This window comes from Rhinoraja longicauda, chromosome 4 (assembly GCF_053455715.1).
Source record: "Rhinoraja longicauda isolate Sanriku21f chromosome 4, sRhiLon1.1, whole genome shotgun sequence".
Classification (NCBI taxonomy): Eukaryota; Metazoa; Chordata; class Chondrichthyes; order Rajiformes; family Arhynchobatidae; genus Rhinoraja; species Rhinoraja longicauda.
Window position 1 is genome coordinate 91014474 of NC_135956.1, and position 20316 is coordinate 91034789.

The following is a 20316-nucleotide window of genomic DNA, read 5'->3' on the forward strand; positions in this document are numbered from 1 at the left end:
GAAGGGTAAGGTGTGAAAACGAGAGATCAAAGAGGACGCGGATCAAACAAAATGTAGAATAGATCATTATTATGATCATTGTTAGCGAGAGGAAGGTGACAATGAGGCTTACAATGTAAAATTTAATCAGGAAGACAGTCAGACTGGTAGGAGAACTGGGATGGGGGAGGGATGGAGAGAGGGAAAGCAAGGGTTACTTGAAGTTAGAGAAGTCAATGTTCATACCGCTGGGCTGTGAGCTGCCCAAGCCAAATATGAGATGCTGTTCCTCCAATATGCACTGGGCCTCACTGCAGATGCTGGTTTATACTGAAGATAGATTCAAAGTGCTGGAGATATCAGCAGGTCAGGCAGCATCTGTGGAGAACATGGATAGGTGACGTTTCACAGAGTGCTGGAGTAACTCAGCGGGTCAGGCAGCATCTCTGGAGAAAAAAGGATGGGTGATGTTTCGGGTCGGGAGCCTTCTTCAGATCGACCCGAAACTTCACCCATCCATTTTCTCCGGAGATGCTGCCTGACCTGCTGAGTTACTCCAGCATTTTGTGTCTGTCTTCTAAATCACACATATGCTAGGCACTAGCACACTGACACAGGGTGTTAGGCATGTATATGAGCGTGTTATCCTGAAAATAGAAGCACGTAAATTAAACTTTGGAGGTAATTAGAAAAGTGCCTTATTCTAAAAACACGTAATTCCAACACATGTAAAACATGAGGTGCCTGTAGTTCAGTTTAAGTTCAGTTTATTGTCACGTGTACCGAGATACAGTGAAAAGCTTTTTGTTGCGTGCTAACCGGTCAGCGGAAAGACAATGCATGATTACAATCGAGCCATTCACAGTGTACAGATACATGATAAGGGAATAACGTTTAGTGCAAGGTAAAGCCAGCAGAGTCCGATCAAAGATAGTCCGAAGGTCACCAATGAGGTAGATAGTAGTTCAGCACTGCTCTCTGGTTGTGGTAGATGGTTCAGTTGCCTGATAACAGCCGGGAAGAAACAGTCCCTGAATCTGGAGGTGTGCGTTTTCACACTTCTGTACCTTTTGCCCGATGGGAGAGGGGAGAAGAGGGAGTGGCCGGGGTGAGACTGGTCAATAGACAATAGGTGCAGGAGTAGGCCATTCGGCCCTTCGAGCCAGCACCACCGTTCAATGTGATCATGGCTGATCATTCTCAATCAGTACCCCGTTCCTGCCCTCCCCCATACCCCCTGACTCCACTATCCTTAAGAGCTCTATCTAGCTCTCTCTTGAATGCATTCAGAGAGTTGGCCTCCACTGCCATCTGAGGCAGAGAATTCCACAGATTTACAAGTCTCTGACTGAAAAGGTTTTTCCTCATCTCCGTTCTAAATGGCCGACCCCTTATTCTTAAACTGTGGCCCCTGGTTCTGGACTCCCCCAACATTGGGAACATGTTTCCTGCCTCTAACGTGTCCAACCCCTTAATAATCTTACATGTTTCGATAAGATCCCCTCTCATCCTTCTAAATTCCATGATGATGTTGCTGGCCTTGCCGAGGCAGCGTGAGGTGTAGATGAAGTCAATGGAAGGGAGGTTGGTTTGTGCGATGGTCTGGGCTGCTGGCCTTGTCAAGGCAGCATGAGGTGTAGATGGAGCCGATGGAAGGGAGGTCGGTTTGTGTGACGGTCTGGGCTGCTGGCCTTGCCGAGGCAGCGTGAGGTGTAGATGGAGCCAATGGAAGGGAGGTTGGTTTGTGTGATGGTCTGGGCTGAATTGCAATTTGCTGCAATTTCTTGTGGTCTTGGATGGAGCTGTTCCCAAACCAGGCTGTGATGCATCCCGATAAAATGCTTTGTATGGTGGATCTGTAGTGGTTGGCCAGAGTTGGTTGTTGGGGTCATGCCAAACTTCCTGAACCTTCTAAGGAAGTGGAGGCGTTGGTGAGCTTTCTTGGTCGTTGCTTCAGTATGGGTGATCCAGGAGAAGTTGCTGGTGATATTGACTCCTAGGGATTTGAAGGTTTCAACCATCTCTGCTTTGGAGCCACCAATGCAAACTGGGGTACGTGTACCTCTTCACTTCCTATGTGTACTTCAATGCAGTTATTCCAGAGCATAGAACAGTTATTACCTTGTGTTAGAAGGAACTGCAGATGCTGGTTTAAACCGAAGATGGACACAAAAAGCTGGAGTAACTCAGCGGGTCGGGCAGCATCTCTGGAGAGAAGGAACAGGTGACGTTTTGGGTCATTGAAACATAGAAAATAAGTGCAGGAGGGGGCCATTCGGCCCTTCGAGCCAGCACCGCCATTCATTGTGATCATGGCTGATCGCCCACATGTGCCTGCCTTCTCCCCATATCCCTTGATTCCACTAGCCCCTAGAGCTCTATCTAACTCTCTCTTAAATCCATCCAGTGAATTGGCCTCCACTGCCCTCTGTGGCAGAGAATCCCACAAATTCACAACTCTCTGGGTGATAAAGTTGCTTCTCACCTCAGTTTTAAATGTCCTCCCCTTTATTCTAAGACTAGTGGAAACCTTTCTTCAGGCGGTTATTTGTTCGGAAGGTTATGCAAGCTGGTGACGAGCTGTTTTGCTTTGGGCAGTCTGAAGCGGGAGATGAGGAAGCTGGCACAGGAGGAGTGCAGCCTGGAAGAGCCCACAGTCGCCATGGCTTTCGTCTACTTCGAGAAGCTGGCGCTGAAGGGCAAACTCAACAAACAAAACCGCAAACTGTGTGCAGGAGCCTGCGTGCTACTGGCAGCCAAAGTGGGCAGCGATCTACGCAAACATGAAGTCAAGCATCTGATTGATGTAAGTACGTGAGAAGGATGAGAGGAGATCTTATCGAAACGTATAAGATTATTAAGGGGTTGGACATGTTAGAGGCGGGAAACAATGTTGGGGGAGTCCAGAACAAGGGGCCACAGTTTAAGAATAAGGGGTAGGCCATTTAGAACTGAGATGAGGAAAAACTTTTTCAGTCAGAGAGTTGTGAATCTGTGGAATTCTCTGCCTCAGAAGGCAGTGGGGGCCAATTCTCTGAATGCATTCAAGAGAGAGCTAGATAGAGCTCTTAAGGATAGCGGAGTCAGGGGGCATGGGGAGAAGGCAGGAACGGGGTACTGATTGAGAATGATCAGCCATGATCACATTGAATGGCTGTGCTGGCTCGAAGGGCCGAATGGCCTCCTCCTGCACCTATTGTCTATTGTGACCGAGAGAGGGAGGGAGAGAGACAGACAGAGGGAGAGAAAGAGAGTTAGAGAGAAAGAAAGTTAGACACAGAGATTGAGAGAGTTTGAGAAAGACAGACAGACAGAGCGAGAGAGATTGAGAGAGAGAGATTGGGAGATTGAGAAAGAGAGGGAGAGAGAGATGAGAGACAGACAGAGAGAGACAGAGAGAGAATTGAGAGACAGAGATCGAGAGATATTGAGAGAGGGAGAGAGAGAGACTGAGAGACAGACAGAGAGAGACAGAGAGAGAATTGAGACAGAGATCGAGGGATATTGAGAGAGATTGAGAGATAGAGATAGAAAGATTGAGAGAGAGATAGAGAGAGATTGATAGAGAGATTAAGAGACACAGATTTTCTTACAAAAGAGACAGAGAGATTGAAAGATATAGATTGAGGGATTGAGAGATAGACAGATTGAGAGATAGACACAGAGAGAAATGAGAGAGATCGAGTGAGATTAAGAGAGAGAGAGATTGAGAGATAGACAGAGAGAGAGAGATTGAGAGAGATTAAGAGAGATTGAGAGATTGACAGAGAGAGAGAGAGAGAGAGAGATCGAGAGAGATTAAGAGAGAGAGAGATTGAGAGATAGACAGAGAGAGAATTGAGAGAGATTAAGAGAGAGAGAGATTGAGAGATAGACAGAGAGAGAGAGAGAGATCGAGAGAGATTAAGAGAGAGATTGATTGATTTCCTGTCATTATTGAGATCCTACATATGTATCCAAGTTGTTTGGAGCAGCTGCCTGTGTTCCCCCAGCACTGTGTGTATTAACCAGCACCCACAGTGCTTTGTTTCTGCAATGTAATGCTTATTTTTGTTTTCTCTCTTTTCTCTCTGAAGAAACTGGAGGAAAAGTTCAGACTGAACAGGCGTGAACTGATTGCGTTTGAGTTTCCGGTGCTGGTTGCCTTGGAGTTTGCTCTGCACCTTTCTGAACAGGAGGTGTTGCCGCACTACAGGAGACTGACCCAGCACTTGTAGCACAGGCTGGGAGTGGGCCAAGGAAACCCCCCATCCTCTCCGATCAGTACGCGTGGGAAGGAACTGCAGATGCTGGTTTACACCGAGGAAAGACACCAAATAGCCGGAGTGACTCAGCAGGTCAGGCAGTACCTCTGGAGAGAAGCAATGGGTGACGTTTCGGGTCGAGACCCTTCTTCAGACTGATGTCAGGGGAGGAGGCTGGACAAAGATAGGATGTAGTAGGAGACAGGAAGACTAGTGGGAGAAGGCGGTGGGAAAGAGAGGGACAGAGGAACTATCTGAAGTTAGAGAAGTCAAAGTGTTCAACGTGCTCTCTCGTTTCCCTTATCCCCAACCAGTCTAAAGAAGGGTCTCGGCCCGAAACGTCACCCATTCCTTCTCTCCAGAGATGCTGCCTGACCCGCTGAGTTACTCCAGCACTCTGTGAAATGTCACCTATCCATGTTCTCCAGAGATGCTGCCTGACCCGCTGAGTTACTCCAGCACTCTGTGAAACGTCACCTATCCATGTTCTCCAGAGATGCTGCCTGACCCGCTGAGTTACTCCAGCACTCTGTGAAACGTCACCTATCCATGTTCTCCAGAGATGCTGCCTGACCCGCTGAGTGACTCCAGCTTTTTGTGTCTATCTGCAGGAAGCACCATTGAACTCGGCAGAACTTTGAACAATTGCAAGAGCATTGTGTGGCAAAGTCGCCACAGGTTGATCTCCCACTGCATAGAACACATTTCTATTTTTATAAGCTCCACTAATGAAAATGCACTTTTGTGGCCTGGCAATGTAGCGTTGATATTTCTAATGAGGATGTCTATTTATTTGACATCAACTATCAGTACTGAACCGTTTGTGGAATTTTGTTTGAAATTTTAGTAGAAGAATTTTGAAGGAACATTTTCTGTTTGTCCTACGTTACATGATGGATAGTTATATCATTGTTTCCTCAAAAGAATTTGCTTCTGAACACTGATGAATGTTTTCATACCCAGTAGAATGAGAAGTGGCTTCTGAGGTTTATACATTTTGTGTGTCTCAAGCTGTTTCTTTTTCTCGCTACGTTATAATTGTATAAATGTCCCAGTTGGGAGTATTGCTGAATAATTGCGATGTGTAATGCTGCACCCTTTAGTGAAACTGCTCTATATTAGAGTCCATATCAAGCACGTTTGCTGTGCTGTTCAACGTGTCTGTCCGTTCCAAATAACCTTTCTTAAACTATTGCTGTTCAGCCAGTATATATCTGATTGCTGGATTTCTTTCCTTCCCCCTCTTTCTTGAATTGATTGATTGAAAGACACAGTGTGGAAAGAGGCCCTTCGGCCCGCTGTGTCCATGCCGACCCTCCATCACCCGTTCACACTAGTTCTACGTTATCCCACTCCATCAACCTGAGCCAGGCTTATTACTGGTGCTGGGGAATGTGTGTGAGGAAGATTGATTGATTGATCGATCAATTGATCACTTGATCGATTGATCTCTTGATCGATTGATTGATTGACTGATTGATTGATTGATTGATCCATTCATTCACTCAGTATGGAAACAGGCCCTTCGTCCCACCTACTCCATTCCGACCATTGCAGATGCTGGATTAACACCAACACTTTGTGTTCTGCACATTAGTTCTATGTTGTCCCACTTTCTCATCCACTCCCTACACACTAGGGGGCAATTTACAGTGGGCCAATTAACCCACAAAGCAGCCCGTCTTTGGGATGTGGGAGGAATCCACATGATTGTGGATGATCAGCCGTGATCACAACGAATGGCGGTGCTGGCTCGAAGGGCTAAATGGCCTCCTCTTGCACCTATTTTCTATGTTTCTATTTTCTATGAAACCGGAGCACCCGAAGAAACCCAGGCGGTCACAGGACAACGTGCAAACTCCACACAAACAGCGCCTGATGTCAGGAACGAAGCCGGGGTCTCTGGTGCTGTGAGGCAGCGGCTCTACCCGCTGCGCCTCTCTGCCACCCTCATTTAGAATTCGTTTTCCTGTATTGAATTATCTTTTTGATAAAGCTTGATTAGTGAAATATTTGAATGATTTGCTTTGCACTGTTAGCTGATGAAAACAAGCCATATTTAACAGAACCAAACCAAGCACAAACATAGGCCAGTACCTGCTTTTGGACTTTTTGTTACTTGCTGTTGTGTTAAAGCAAAGACAATATATTATTCAGAAACATGAACTCCAGACAAGAAATACTGAATAGAGTCATACAGTGATACAGCTTGGAAACACGCCCTTTGGCACAACTTGCCCACACCGACCAACAATGTCCCATCTACTCTAGTTCCACCTGCCCGCATTTGGTCCACATCCCTCCAAACCTGTCCTATCCATGTACCTGTCCAACTGTTTCTTATTGCGATCGTCCCTGCCTCAACTACCTCCTCCGGCAGTTCGTTCCATACACCCATTGTCTAAAAAATGTTACCCCTCAGATTCCTATTAAATCTCCCCCCCCCCCCCCACCTTAAACCTATGTCCTCTGGTTCTCGATCCCCTTACGCTGGGCACGAGACTCTGTGTGTCTACCCGATCTCCTCCTCCCATGATTTTGTACACCCCTATAAATTTATCCCAGGGATAATTTTCAAAAACCAACTCCATTCAAAAGTGTTTACACTTTCTCACCAGTTGGTGGTGAATGACAAACATGAACCTCGTTAATACATCATGGTTGCTGCGCACAATTTCTCTGAGAACTGATTTACTGAGTAACTTTATTTTGTATCTCTGCATTACGCATCTTGCACCAATCTAGTTTTTTTGTTGAGTAGATTACGAGCTGGTAACAAGTTCTATGACCATAGATTCTGTTTTGAAATGTTGACAAACCATGAGAACAATAAAGCTGTCTACCGTGCAAATTGTGCGTTTACGGGTCGATATTTTTTTTAGATTCCCCAATATGAAACCCATAACCACAGTCTTGTGTGTCGGAAGGAACTTCAGATGCTGGTTTACACCCAGTGTTGGCAGTGCTAATTGTTTAGGTGTCGGAGCTGTTACTGGTGCTGGAGCGACCTCTGTAAAATTCCCCGCTGTTTATTTATTTTATTTTTTTACAGAGGTGTCGGAGCGGCGCTCCGGTGATCTCCGGCACCACTGCCCCCTGTAGACACCTGAGGTAGACACAGAATGCTGGAGTAACTCAGCGGGGACAGGCTGCGTCTCCGGAGAAGAGGAAAAGGTGACGTCTCGTGTCGAGACCCTTCTTCAGACTGAGAGTCAGGAGAAAGAGAAACGAGCAGTAATAAAAACCCCTTATAATGGAACTGGACAAGCTAGATGCAGGAAAATTTTTCCCAATGTTGGGGGTGTCGAGAACCAGGGGCCACACAGTCTAAGAATAAAGGGAAGGCCATTTAAAACTGAGGTGAGAAAAAAACTTTTTCACCCAGAGTGTTGTGAATTTGTGGAATTCTCTGCCACAGAGGGCAGTGGAGGCCGATTCACTGGGTGAATTTAAAAGAGAGTTAGATAGAGCTCTCGGGGCTAGTGGAATCAAGGGATATGGGGAGAAGACAGGTGTTATGGGAATAGCGCACCCGGTGGTGCAGTACCGGGGATATATTACCTATGAGGCTGTAGCCAAAGAGATCCTGAATTAAAATGGCTGAACCCAAGACTGGAGTGTAAAGCCTCTGTTAATTAGTTGTGTAGCTGTACTGTAGCAGGTTACAGAAAGGAAACACACTAACAAAACATGGTGTCAGATCGGGGCCTGCTTCAGGATCAATCGAAAGGACGACAGCAGACGATGTTTGTAAGTAATTACTGCTGAGAGACGACTGTGGGGCCTACATTGTTTCCATTGATAGAGGGGCGGATTTATCAGGAAAATGGAGCAGCTGAAGCCCCCTAGGCAAATGAATTTTGAGGCAAGGGACCTGCCAATGGAGTGGAGACGATGGAGGGAAGAGTTTGAGCTCTATGTTGATTTGAGCATGGAAGGGAAGGAGGACAAGACAATGAGGAAACTGCTAATGTACCTAGTTGGACCGCAAGGGAGAGAGCTCTACCAAACGCTCAAGACACGGACGCCAGAGGGCAACGTACAAGAAGTTACGCTAGCGCAGGCACTCGATGCTTTCGAAAAGCATTGTCAACCCGTGAGGAACGAGACCGTCGACAGGTATAGATTCTTTATGCGGAGCCAAGAGAGAGGGGAGACTTTTGATTCGTTTTTAATAGAACTGAAGCTCTTGGCAGCTCATTGCGGTTTCAGAGAGTTGAAGGATTCACTGATACGTGATAGAATAATATAACCATATAACAACTACAGCACGGAAACAGGCCCGTTCGGCCCTACCAGTCCACGCCGACCACTCTCCCTGACCTAGTCTCATCTACCTGCACTCAGACCATAACCCTCTAATCCCCTCTTATCCATATACCTATCCAATTTACTCTTAAATAATAAAATCGAGCCTGCCTCCACCACTTCCACCGGAAGCCCATTCCATACAGCCACCACCCTCTGAGTAAAGAAGTTACCCCTCGTGTTACCCCTAAACTTTTGTCCCTCAATTCTGAAGCTATGTCCCCTTGTTGGAATCTTCCCCACTCTCAAAGGGAAAAGCCTACCCACGTCAACTCTGTCCGTCCCTCTCAAAATTTAAAAAACCTCTATCAAGTCCCCCCTCAACCTTCTACGCTCCAAAGAATAAAGACCCAACCTGTTCAACCTCTCTCTGTAGCCTAAGTGCTGAAACCCAGGCAACATTCTAGTAAATCTCCTCTGTACCCTCTCCATTTTGTCGACATCCTTTCTATAATTTGGCGACCAGAACTGCACACCATACTCCAGATTCGGCCTCACCAATGCCCTGTACAATTTTAACATTACATCCCAACTTCTATACTCGATGCTCTGATTTATAAAGGCAAGCATACCAAATGCCTTCTTCACCACCCTATCCACATGAGATTCCACCTTCAGGGAACAATGCACAGTTATTCCCAGATCCCTCTGTTCCACTGCATTCCTCAATTCCCTACCATTTACCCTGTACGTCCTATTTTGATTTGTCCTACCAAAATGCAGCACCTCACACTTATCAGCATTAAACTCCATCTGCCATCTTTCAGCCCACCCTTCCAAAAGGCCCAAGTCTCTCTGTAGACTTTGAAACTCTACTTCATTATTAACTACACCACCTATCTTAGTATCATCTGCATATTTACTAATCCAATTTGCTACACCATCATCCAGATCATTAATGTAAATGACAAACAACAGTGGACCCAACACAGATCCTTGGGGTACTCCACTAGACACTGGCCTCCAACCTGACATACAATTGTCAACCATTACCCTCTGGTATCTCCCATTCAGCCATTGTTGAATCCATCTTGCAACCTCACTATTAATACCCAACGATTTAACCTTCTTAATCAACCTTCCATGTGGAACCTTGTCAAATGCCTTACTGAAGTCCATATAGACAACATCCACAGCCTTGCCCTTATCAATTTCCCTGGCGGCATAAGGGATGACATGCTGCGGCATAAGGGATGACATGCTGCGGGAAAGACTTCTCCGAGAAACCTCACTTGACTTAGAAAAGTGTGTGAAGGCATGCCAGGCTTCGGCGCTGGCCAAGGCCAGAGTTGATGTCCTGGTAGGGGACCAGCGACAAGATGTCTGTGCAGTGAGGCAGGAGGGGAAACGATACCAGCCAACCATAGAGTGCAAATACTGTGGATACAAACATGAGAGAAAGAAGGAGAAATGTCCAGCATATGGCAGGGAGTGTTTCAAATGCCATCAGAAAGATCATTTCGCCTCACAATGCATGGAAAAGCAGGGGTAGCAGAAGAAAGAAAAGAAAGGGAAAAAACCTGTGCATGCAGTGGTGGAAGTGGAGAGTTCCAGTGATGAGTATGATGACAGTCAAGAGGTTGATGAAATTCACACAATGGAATTGCAACCAGAAGCAGGAAAAGCAGAAAGTGTGCACAGGGTTGAGGAGACTCAATTCCCAAAGAAAATCTTTGCGACCATGATGCTGAAAGGGAAGGAAGTAAAATTCCAGGTGGACAGTGGAGCCACATGTAACATCATTCCCAAGATGTATGCGAAGGATGTAGATGAAACCAAGCAAGTATTGTCCATGTACAACAATACGACAGTGGTGCCTCTTGGGAAAAGCACGATGAGACTGGTGAACCCGAAGAATGGAAGGAAATACAAAGTAGAGTTTGTAGTCCTGGAGGAAGATTGCATTCCAACCCTGGGAAACAGGGCAGCCCAGCAGATGGGGCTCATCTCAGTTTGTACAGAGAACATAATGACACTGAGTGGCAGTGAAATCCCTCTGACCAAGGAAAGATTGATAGCGGAGTATGCTGATGTGTTTGAAGGGACAGGTAAATTTGAGGGCAAGTACCATCTGCTGGTAGCTGACAGCATAACGCCGGTGATCCACCCACCATGAAGAATCCCTGTAGCCTTACGGAGTAAGCTGAAAGAGGAGTTAGGCAGACTGACAGAAGCGGAAATAATTGCCCCAGTAGAGACCCACACACCATGGGTATCCAGCCTTGTGTGTGTAGAAAAGCCCAATGGGAAGTTGAGAGTGTGTTTAGACCCGAGGGATCTGAACAAGGGGCTTAAAAGAAGTCATTACCCAGTGACGACGATCGAAGATGTCCTCACTGACCTGAATGATGCCAAGGTCTTTAGCACGTTTGATGCCAAGAACGGGTTTTGGCATGTGGAACTGGATGATGAGAGTTCTCAACTTACGACATTTAACACACCATATGGTAGATATAGGTGGAGACGCATGCCGTTTGGTCTGACCACGGCCCCTGAGGAGTTCCAGCGATGACAGAACCAAGTGCTGGAGGGCCTGGAAGGAGTGAGGTCTGTTGCTGACGACATCCTAGTGTTTGGGAAAGGAAAAACGGCAGAGGAAACAGAAAGAGACCATGACAGGAAGGTTAAAGCTCTGATGGAGAGATGTCGTGACCGTCACCTGAAGCTGAACATAGAGAAGGCAAAGCTGAAGGTGAAGGAAGTCACTTTCATAGGACATAGAGTCTCTGCTGCAGGACTGAAACCAGATCCAGGGAAGGTAGAAGCCGTGCTACATATGCCTAACCCAACGGATGTCCAAGGAGTTCAGCGATTTATTGGCTTTGTTAACTACTTGAGCAAATTCCTTCCTGGATTAAGCGACCTATGTGAACCGCTACGTAAGCTGACACAGAAGGATGTAGTTTGGTGGTGGGCACAGGTGCATGACAGGGCGGTGATGGACATAAAGAAGCTAGTAACTGCCGAGCCAGTACTCAGATACTATGATCCATCCAAGGAGCTGACAGTACAGGCCGACGCGTCAGAAACTGGACTTGGTGCGGCGCTGATGCAGGAGGGCCATCCAGTTGCCTATGCCAGCAGGGCCCTGTCGGATGCGGAGACCAGATATGCACAAATAGAAAAAGAATTGCTGGCAGTGATGTTTGGTCTAGAGAGGTTCCATGTGTACACATATGGAAGGCCAGTGAATGTGCAGTCAGACCATAAGCCACTGGAGATAATCGCCACAAAACCACTTCATCGGGCACCAAAGAGATTGCAGAGGATGCTGGTGAGGATGCAGACCTATGATGTGACAATAAGATACAGACCAGGGAAGGAGATGCAGCTTGCAGACACGCTGAGCAGAGCATATATTCAGACTGGCAAGACTGACAAGACCATGAGAGAACTGGAGACTGTAAACCTGGCAAGGCACATCCCAATAGCACAGCCTCTGCTAAATGGCATAAGGGATGCAACAAGAGAAGATGAGACTATGCAGAAACTGCAAGAGGTGATCAAACGAGGCTGGCCAGAGAACAAGAAGGATGTTGACCCAGAGCTCATCTCCTATTTCCATGTGAGGGACGAGCTGAGTGTTGGAGATGGCCTCATATTTAGGGGAGAGAGAGTAATCATCCCTAAAGCCAGGAGACGCGACATGCTCACAAGAGTACATGATTCCCACATTGGGGTGAATGGCTGTCTAAGAAGGGCAAGAGAATGTCTGCACTGGCCCGGAATGAGTGCAGAAATCAAGGACTTCATACAAAAATGTGAGACATGTCAAGCTCAAGGGAAAGAGCAACCAAAAGAAACGCTGCATTCCCATGAAATTCCAGAGAGACCATGGGCGAAGGTGGGTGCAGATTTGTTCCACTTGGATGGAAGGAACTATTTGATCACTGTGGACTATTTCTCAGGATATTGGGAAATAGACTATCTAGAGAAAACACTGGCAGTGAATGTCATCCATAAAATGAAAGGCCAGTTCGCAAGATATGGAATACCAGATCAGCTCATCACAGATAATGGGCCACAGTTCACAGCTGAGGAGTTCAAGAGTTTTATCAAGAAGTGGCAGTTTGAACATACGAGCACATCACCCTATTATCCACAGAGTAATGGAAAGGCGGAGAGCAGTGTGAAAGTTGCGAAGTCATTGCTGAGGAAGGCTAAGGCTGCCGGAGCTGATCCTTACCTGAGCCTACTAGCTTTTCGCAACACACCAACACCCGGCATGAGTAGCAGTCCAGTTCAAAGATTGATGAACAGACGTACCAGGACCATTCTACCGACTACTCAGAGGCTGCTCAAACCTGAAATTCCAAAAAAAGTAAGAGATGAGTTGAGAGCAGCTAGAGACAGACAAGCAGACTACTACAACAGAGGATCTCAAGATCTGATTCCCCTGAAAGCTGGCGATCCAGTTCGAGTGAAGCCGACCGATAATCGACATCAGTCCTGGAGGAAGGCTGTGGTTGTAGGCCGTGTTGCGCAACCCAGATCTTATGAAGTCAGAACCGAGGGCGGCGTCATCTATCGTCGGAATCGGCGCCATCTGAGGAAGACCAACGAGCCATTTCATCGCGTTGATGTTGACCTAGATGACCTGGTGACGTTGCCTGAACCAGAGCGAGAAAATCGACCAATGAGCCGACCACCGGGTCAATAGACAATAGACAATAGGTGCAGGAGTAGGCCATTCAGCCCTTCGAGCCAGCACCGCCATTCAATGCGATTCATGGCTGATCACTCTCAATCAGTACCCCGTTCCTGCCTTCTCCCCATACCCCCACACTCCGCTATCCTTAAGAGCTCTATCCAGCTCTCTCTTGAAAGCATCCAACGAACTGGCCTCCACTGCCTTCTGAGGCAGAGAATTCCACACCTTCACCACTCTCTGACTGAAAAAGTTCTTCCTCATCTCAGTTCTAAATGGCCTACCCCTTATTCTTAAACTGTGGCCCCTTGTTCTGGACTCCCCCAACATTGGGAACATGTTTCCTGCCTCTAATGTGTCCAACCCCTTAATAATCTTATATGTTTCAATAAGATCCCCTCTCATCCTTCTAAATTCCAGTGTATACAAGCCTAGTCGCTCCAGTCTTTCAACGTATGACAGTCCTGCCATTCCGGGAATTAACCTAGTAAACCTACGCTGCACGTCCTCAATAGCAAGAATATCCTTCCTCAAATTTGGAGACCAAAACTACACACAGTACTCCAGGTGCGGTCTCACTAGGGCCCTGTACAACTGCAGAAGGACCTCTTTGCTCCTATACTCAACTCCTCTTGTTATGAAGGCCAACATTCCATTGGCTTTCTTCACTGCCTGCTATACCTGCATGCTTCCTTTCAGTGACTGATGCACTAGGACACCCAGTTCTCGTTCCTTCCTACACGTGTTATTTAACTTGTCGGAAGGAACTGCAGATGCTGGTTTAAACCGAAGATAGACACAAAAAGCTGGAGTAACTCAGCGGGACAGGCAGCATCTCTGGAGGGAAGGAATGGGTGACGTTTCGGGTCGAGACCCGGGTGTGAAGAAGGGTCTCGTCCTGAAACGTTCACCCACTCCTGCTCTCCAGAGATGCTGCCTGACCCGCTGAGTTACTCCAGCTTTGTGCGTCTACCTTCATGTTATTTAGCTGTTCCACTTTTCATGAAAATCACATTAGATGTCATCTGTTCACTGAAAAATATCCAGTATTTATGAGAAATACATGAACTAAACATGGCTCGCAGACTGTTATTTGAGAAAAGCTGGTTAATATTTTAAATGTCATGATGCGTCTGAAATTTAAAACCATACCATTCACGAAAGACAACTGTGTGCCGAGAGTTTTTTTCTCTCTCTGCTTTAGCACCAACAAGATGTCCTCAATACAGTCGATTAATAATCATGTTCACATTTATAATCTGGGGACAATACACAGTCTGTTTCCATGATGTCTGTTGGATCTGCTCCATAGTTCAGGGTATCCTTTACTCCAGAGCCCTGTTGCAAGACTGAATCGTGAAAATATTAAGTGTTAAATATTCACTCGTATAGTGAAAGACCTGGATAGAGTGGATGTGGAGAGGATGTTTCCACCAGTGGGAGAGTCTAGGACTAGAGGTCACAGCTTCCGAATTAAAGGACGTTCCTTCAGGAAGGAGATGAGGAGGAATTTCTTTAGTCTTTAGGTGGTGAATCCGTGGAATTCATTGCCACAAGAAGGCTGTGGAGGCCAAGTCAGTGGATATTTTTAAGGCAGAGGTTGATAGATTCTTGATTAGTACGTGTGTCAGAGGTCATGGGGAGATGGTAGGGGAATGGGGTTGGGGGGAGAGATAGATCAGGCAATGGAGGAAAAGACTTGATGGGCCGAATGGCCTAATTCTTCTCCTATCAGTTATGACATTGGGACTGGGCACCCAGAGGTGAGCCCTTCATTTGCGTGAGTTGATTGCAGGCATCCAGTCCCCAGCATGAGACGCATTTTGTGCACAAAATCATGAGAGGAATAGATCGGGTAGATGCACAGAGTCTCTTGCCCAGAGTAGGGGAATCGAGGACCAGAGGACATAGGTTCAAGGTGAAGGGGAAAAGATTTAATAGGAATCCGAGGGGTAACCTTTTCACACAAAGGGTGGTGGGTGTATGGAACAAGCTGCCAGAGGAGGTAGTTGAGGCTGGGACTATCCCATCGTTTAAGAAACAGTTAGATAGGTACATGGATAGGACAGGTTTGGAGGGATATGAACCAAGCGCAGGCAAGTGGGACTAGTATAGCTGGGACATTGTTGGCCGAGTGTGGGCGAGTTGGGCCGAAGGGCCTGTTTCCACACTGTATCAATCAATAAGCTCAAAGTAGCTCACAGGCAAGGGATCACACCAAATTGCCATCAGACGCACAACTCTTGCAGTCTTCCTCTCTGTGTTTTCTGCACGGAGGGATATGGATCATGCTTAGGCCTTAGGCAGGTAAGAGTTAGTCTTGGCACAGGCATTGTGGGCTGCAGGCCTTATTCCAGCTTCCATACAAGACCAAGTCAAAAATCCTGTTGCCCAAAAAACATGAGGCAAAATCGTAATCAATGTGATTTTTCGCCCGTTAATTGTCCGTTTGTACAAAAGTGGGAAGGTGAAACACGCCATCCCGCTGAAGATTGTCACCTGCGGCACATTTCCTGTTCCTGTCCTGATTGGCGATGAGAGAGGAAAATACTTCCAGACGGGAAGAGATTTGGCAAATATCCTGCAGCGGCCTTCATCCGTTTGCTGATGGTTCACTCACAGCGGTATAGACAAGAAGGGCTTCTCCAAACACACCCAACATGAGACTAAGGAGAGAGCAAATAAACTCCATCAATTATACAAACTCCATCAGTTGTACAAACACAATCAATTATACAAACACCATCAGTTTTACAAACTCCATCAATTATGCAAACTCCATCAATGGTACGAACTCCATCAATTATACAAACACCATCAGTTGTACAAACTCCATCAATTATACAAACTCCATCAATGGTACAAACTCCATCAATGGTACAAATTCCATCAATGGTACAAACTCTATCAATGGTACGAACTCCATCAATTATACAAACACCATCAGTTGTACAAACTCCATCAATTGCACAAACACCATCAATTGTATAAACTCCATCAATGGTGCAAACTCATCAATTATACAAACTCCATCAATTGTATAAACTACATTGATTATACAAACTCCATCAATGGTACAAATTCCATCAATTATACAAACTCCATCAATGGTGCAAACTCATCAATTATACAAACTCCATCAATTGTACAAACTATATCAATGGTGCAAACTATATCAATGGTGCAAACTCATCAATTATACAAACGCCATCAATTGTACAAACTCCATCAATTGTACAAACTCCATCAATGGTGCAAACTCCATAAATTATACAAACTCCATCAATGGTACAAATTCCATCAATTATACAAACTCCATCAATGGTGCAAACTCATCAATTATACAAACTCCATCAATTGTACAAACTCCACCAATGGTGCAAACTCCATTCATGGTGCAAACTCCATCAATTGTACAAACTCCATCAGTTGTACAAACTCCATCAACGGTGAAAACTCCATCAATGTACAGACTCCATCCATGTACCTGTCTAACTAGTTTAGAGGAATAAGGACCAAAATGGGGGGAGAGGGGTACATGGGCCAGGTTTACATAGGTTATCTTGGTTAGCATGAACGTTGGGCTGAAAGGCCTGTTTCAATGCTGTGTGACTCCATGAATCACGAGGGTAATCCTTTTCCAGAGGGGTTTCCCCCTCAATCACTGATCGGCTCGTACAGGGTGCTGTCTGTACGGAGTTTGCACGTTCACCCCGTGACCTGCGTGGGCTTTCTCCGAGATCTTCTATTTCCTCCCACACTCCAAAGACGTGCAAGTATGTAGGTTAGTTGGCTTGGTAAATGTAAAAATTGTCCCTAGTGTGTGTAGGATAGTGTTAGTGTGCGGGGATCGCTGGTCGGAGTGGACTCGGTGGGCCGAAGGGCCTGTTTCAGCGCTGTATCTCTAAACTAAACTAAACAAAACGTGGCACGTTCTTGAAAGTTCCTCCACTGAAGGAAACCATGGGTATGATGAGTTTCAGTCAGGGACGAGAAGCAAACAAGGCTCTTCTGTTGTTGAGAGAAATTGGGAAAGCAAGATAAAGACTGCTGTCACCCAGCTTGTTCACGGACTGCAGGAATCTGGAGTGCTGCCATTAGCTATGGGGTTATTTAGAATAATTAAGGCCTTCAACTATTGCTGCCTGAACTGAACTGAGCACAAAAATGCTGTAACTGGCAACTTTAATACGTTGATGCAAATGGTAATTGGATTTTGTTCCCCGGATTAAAACAATGATTGCTGCTTTTAAATGAAGACATAGAAACATAGAAAATAGGCGCAGGAGGAGGCCATTCAGCCCTTCGAGCCAGCACCGCCATTCATTGTGAACATGGCTGATCATCCACAATCAGTAACCCGTGCCTGCCTTCTCCCCATATCCCTTGATTCCGCTAGCCCCTAGAGCTCTATCTTACTCTCTTTTAAATTCATCCAGTGAATTGGCCTCCACTGCCCTCTGTGGCAGAGAATTCCACAAATTTACAAGTCTCTGGGTGAAAAAAGTTTTTTCTCACCTCAGTTTTAAATGGCCTCCCCTTTATTCTTAGACTGTGTGGCCCCTGGTTCTGGACTCCCCCAACACTGGGAACATTTTTCCTGCATCTAGCTTGTCCAGTCCTTTTATAATTTTATACGTCTCTATAAGATCCTCTCTCATCCTTTTAAATATTTTATATGCTGAGAACTGGAGCAACGGAGAAGTGCCTGTATGAACGATTTTATATAGACACGTTACAATAGATTTGCTAAAACGTCACCATATCCCCTCGAAACAGTCTGGAGTGGCTACTGATTAGGTTGGTTGCGTTCTTGGGCAACGTGAAGTGTAAATGGAGTCAATGGTGGGAAGGCTGGTCTGTGCGACGGACTGGGGTACATCAAAGTGGCGCAGCGGTACAGTTGCTGCCTCACAGCGCCAGAGACCCGGGTTCCATCCTGACTACGGGTGCTGTCTGTACGGAGTTTGTATATTCTCCCTGTGAACATGTGGGTTTTCCCCGGGTGCTCCGGTTTCCTCCCACACTCCAAAGATGCAGACCTGCCAACATTTGATTTTACAGATTCATAATTTTGATGTCCAAAATTCAGAATTTTACATCAAAATTCATAATACGGTGCGTAATGCAACTTTTCAGCAACAAAAACATGCACGCCACATACGCTTCATTCACGTGTGAAAAATGACTATTATTTCCAACAGTCTGTAGTTCTTGGACTACATGTACAATGTCAGGCCTAACATGAGTATATTCTGCTATTTTTAGCAATTTTATTGAACAAAGATACTTTTTACAACAAAAAAAATTGTTTGTTTTATTTTTTCTATTTTGCTTTTTCCTTACACATCCCAATTCTCTTGGTGTTGAATAAAAGAACAACGGTCATAAAATGAATGACTAAGTTATGAAGAAAGAGTTTCATTTAAAACTGCACATACCTAATTTCATTGAAGAGTCTGTGACTGTGCTAATGAGGATCACAGTACAACGCATCGATATTGACCATCCGAAAACAATTGGTAATTTCGATCACTCCTACACCATCCGGCGTATATCGGGTGGCCGAATTGACAAATTGAAATCACCGACCGTTTTGCGGAAAAAATATGAGGCAAAATCGGAATGGCGGAAATGATACAAGAAAGTGGAAAATTTCTGCCAAATTCTGAACTGTTGGGAGGTCTGAAAGACGTACAGGTTAGTGGATTATTTGTCTTTGGTAATATTTATGTTGTCCCTGGTGTGCAGGTAGTGCTAGTGCTAGTGTACGGGGTGATCGCTGGTCGGCACGGACCCGGTGGGCCGTAGGGCCGGTTTCAGCACTGTATCTGAAGTCTAAGACCGCATATATAAAATTGAGTGGCACAGAGAGGGTAGACAGACCGAACCTTTTTTCCCCAAGATGGAAAAATCAAACTCCAGAGGGCACAACTTTCAGGTGAGAGGGGCAAAGTTTAAAGAAGATGAGCAGGGCAACCTTTTTTTTCGCAGAGTGCCGGTGAGTGCCTGGAACGATCAACCCAGGGTGGTGGTGGAGGCAGTTACAATAGTGGCGTTTAGGAGGCCTTTGGATAGGTACATGGATATGCAGGGAATAGAGGGATATGGGCTATGTCTCTCCATTTAGGAAGGAGATGAGGCGATATTTCTTTAGCCAGAGGGTGGTGAATTGATGGAATTCATTGCCACAGACAGCTAGGGTTGCCAACTGTCTCGTAATAGCCGGGACATCCCGTATTTTGGGCTAAATTGGTTTGTCCTATATGGGACAGCCCTTGTCCCGTATTAGGCCCAGACACTGTAGGCCCGGACTATGTAGGCCCGGACACTGTAGGTCCGGACACTGTAGCCCGGGGGCCGCTGTAGCAGACAATAGACAATAGACAATAGGTGCAGGAGGAGGCCATTCGGCCCTTCGAGCCAGCACCGCCATTCAATGTGATCATGGCTGATCATTCTCAATCAGTACCCCGTTCCTGCCTTCTCCCCATACCCCCTGACTCCACTATCCTTAAGAGCTCTATATAGCTCTCTCTTGAATGCATTCAGAGAATTGGCCTCCACTGCCTTCTGAGGCAGAGAATTCCACAGATTTACAACTCTCTGACTGAAAAGGTTTTTCCTCATCTCCGTTCAAAATGGCCTACCCCTTATTCTTAAACTGTGGCCCCTGGTTCTGGACTCCCCCAACATTGGGAACATGTTTCCTGCCTCTAACGTGTCCAACCCTTTAATAATCTTATATGTTTCGATAAGATCCCCTCTCATCCTTCTAAATTCCAGTGTATACAAGCCTATTCGCGCCAGTCTTTCAACATACGATAGTCCCGCCATTCTGGGAATTAACCTAGTAAACCTACGCTGCACGCCCTCAATAGCAAGAATATCCTTCCTCAAATTTGGAGACCAAAACTGCACACAGTACTCCAGGTGTGGTCTCACTAGGAGAAGTACAACTGCAGAAGGACCTCTTTGCTCCTATACTCAACTCCTCTTGTTATGAAGGCCAACATTCCATTGGCTTTCTTCACTGCCTGCTGTACTTGCATGCTACCGGACAGTGTAGGCCCGGGTGCTGCCTAATGAGGTTGCGTAGCAACCCGCCTCCCTGCCCGGGCGGCCGCCATTAGTGGA

The 20316-nt window shown here is 46.1% G+C and overlaps 2 protein-coding genes across 3 annotated transcripts in view; one reads left to right on the forward strand and one right to left on the reverse strand.

The window, feature by feature from the left end:
- Positions 1-7344, forward strand: part of cables1 (Cdk5 and Abl enzyme substrate 1) — a 107540-nt gene extending 100196 nt beyond the window's left edge. For both annotated transcript variants that reach the window (XM_078398379.1, XM_078398380.1), the window contains 2 exons: positions 2578-2785; positions 4056-7344. In XM_078398379.1, the coding sequence (XP_078254505.1) occupies positions 2578-2785; positions 4056-4196 (349 nt within the window). In that variant the 3' untranslated portion in view covers positions 4197-7344. The remainder of the gene's footprint in view (positions 1-2577; positions 2786-4055) is intronic.
- Positions 7345-14200: 6856 nt separating this feature from the next.
- The window catches only part of slc35d4 (solute carrier family 35 member D4), a 101017-nt gene continuing 94901 nt past the window's right edge, over positions 14201-20316 (reverse strand). The window contains exon 15 of the mRNA XM_078398382.1: positions 14201-15845. Within this exon, the coding sequence (XP_078254508.1) occupies positions 15773-15845 (73 nt within the window). The 3' untranslated portion in view covers positions 14201-15772. The remainder of the gene's footprint in view (positions 15846-20316) is intronic.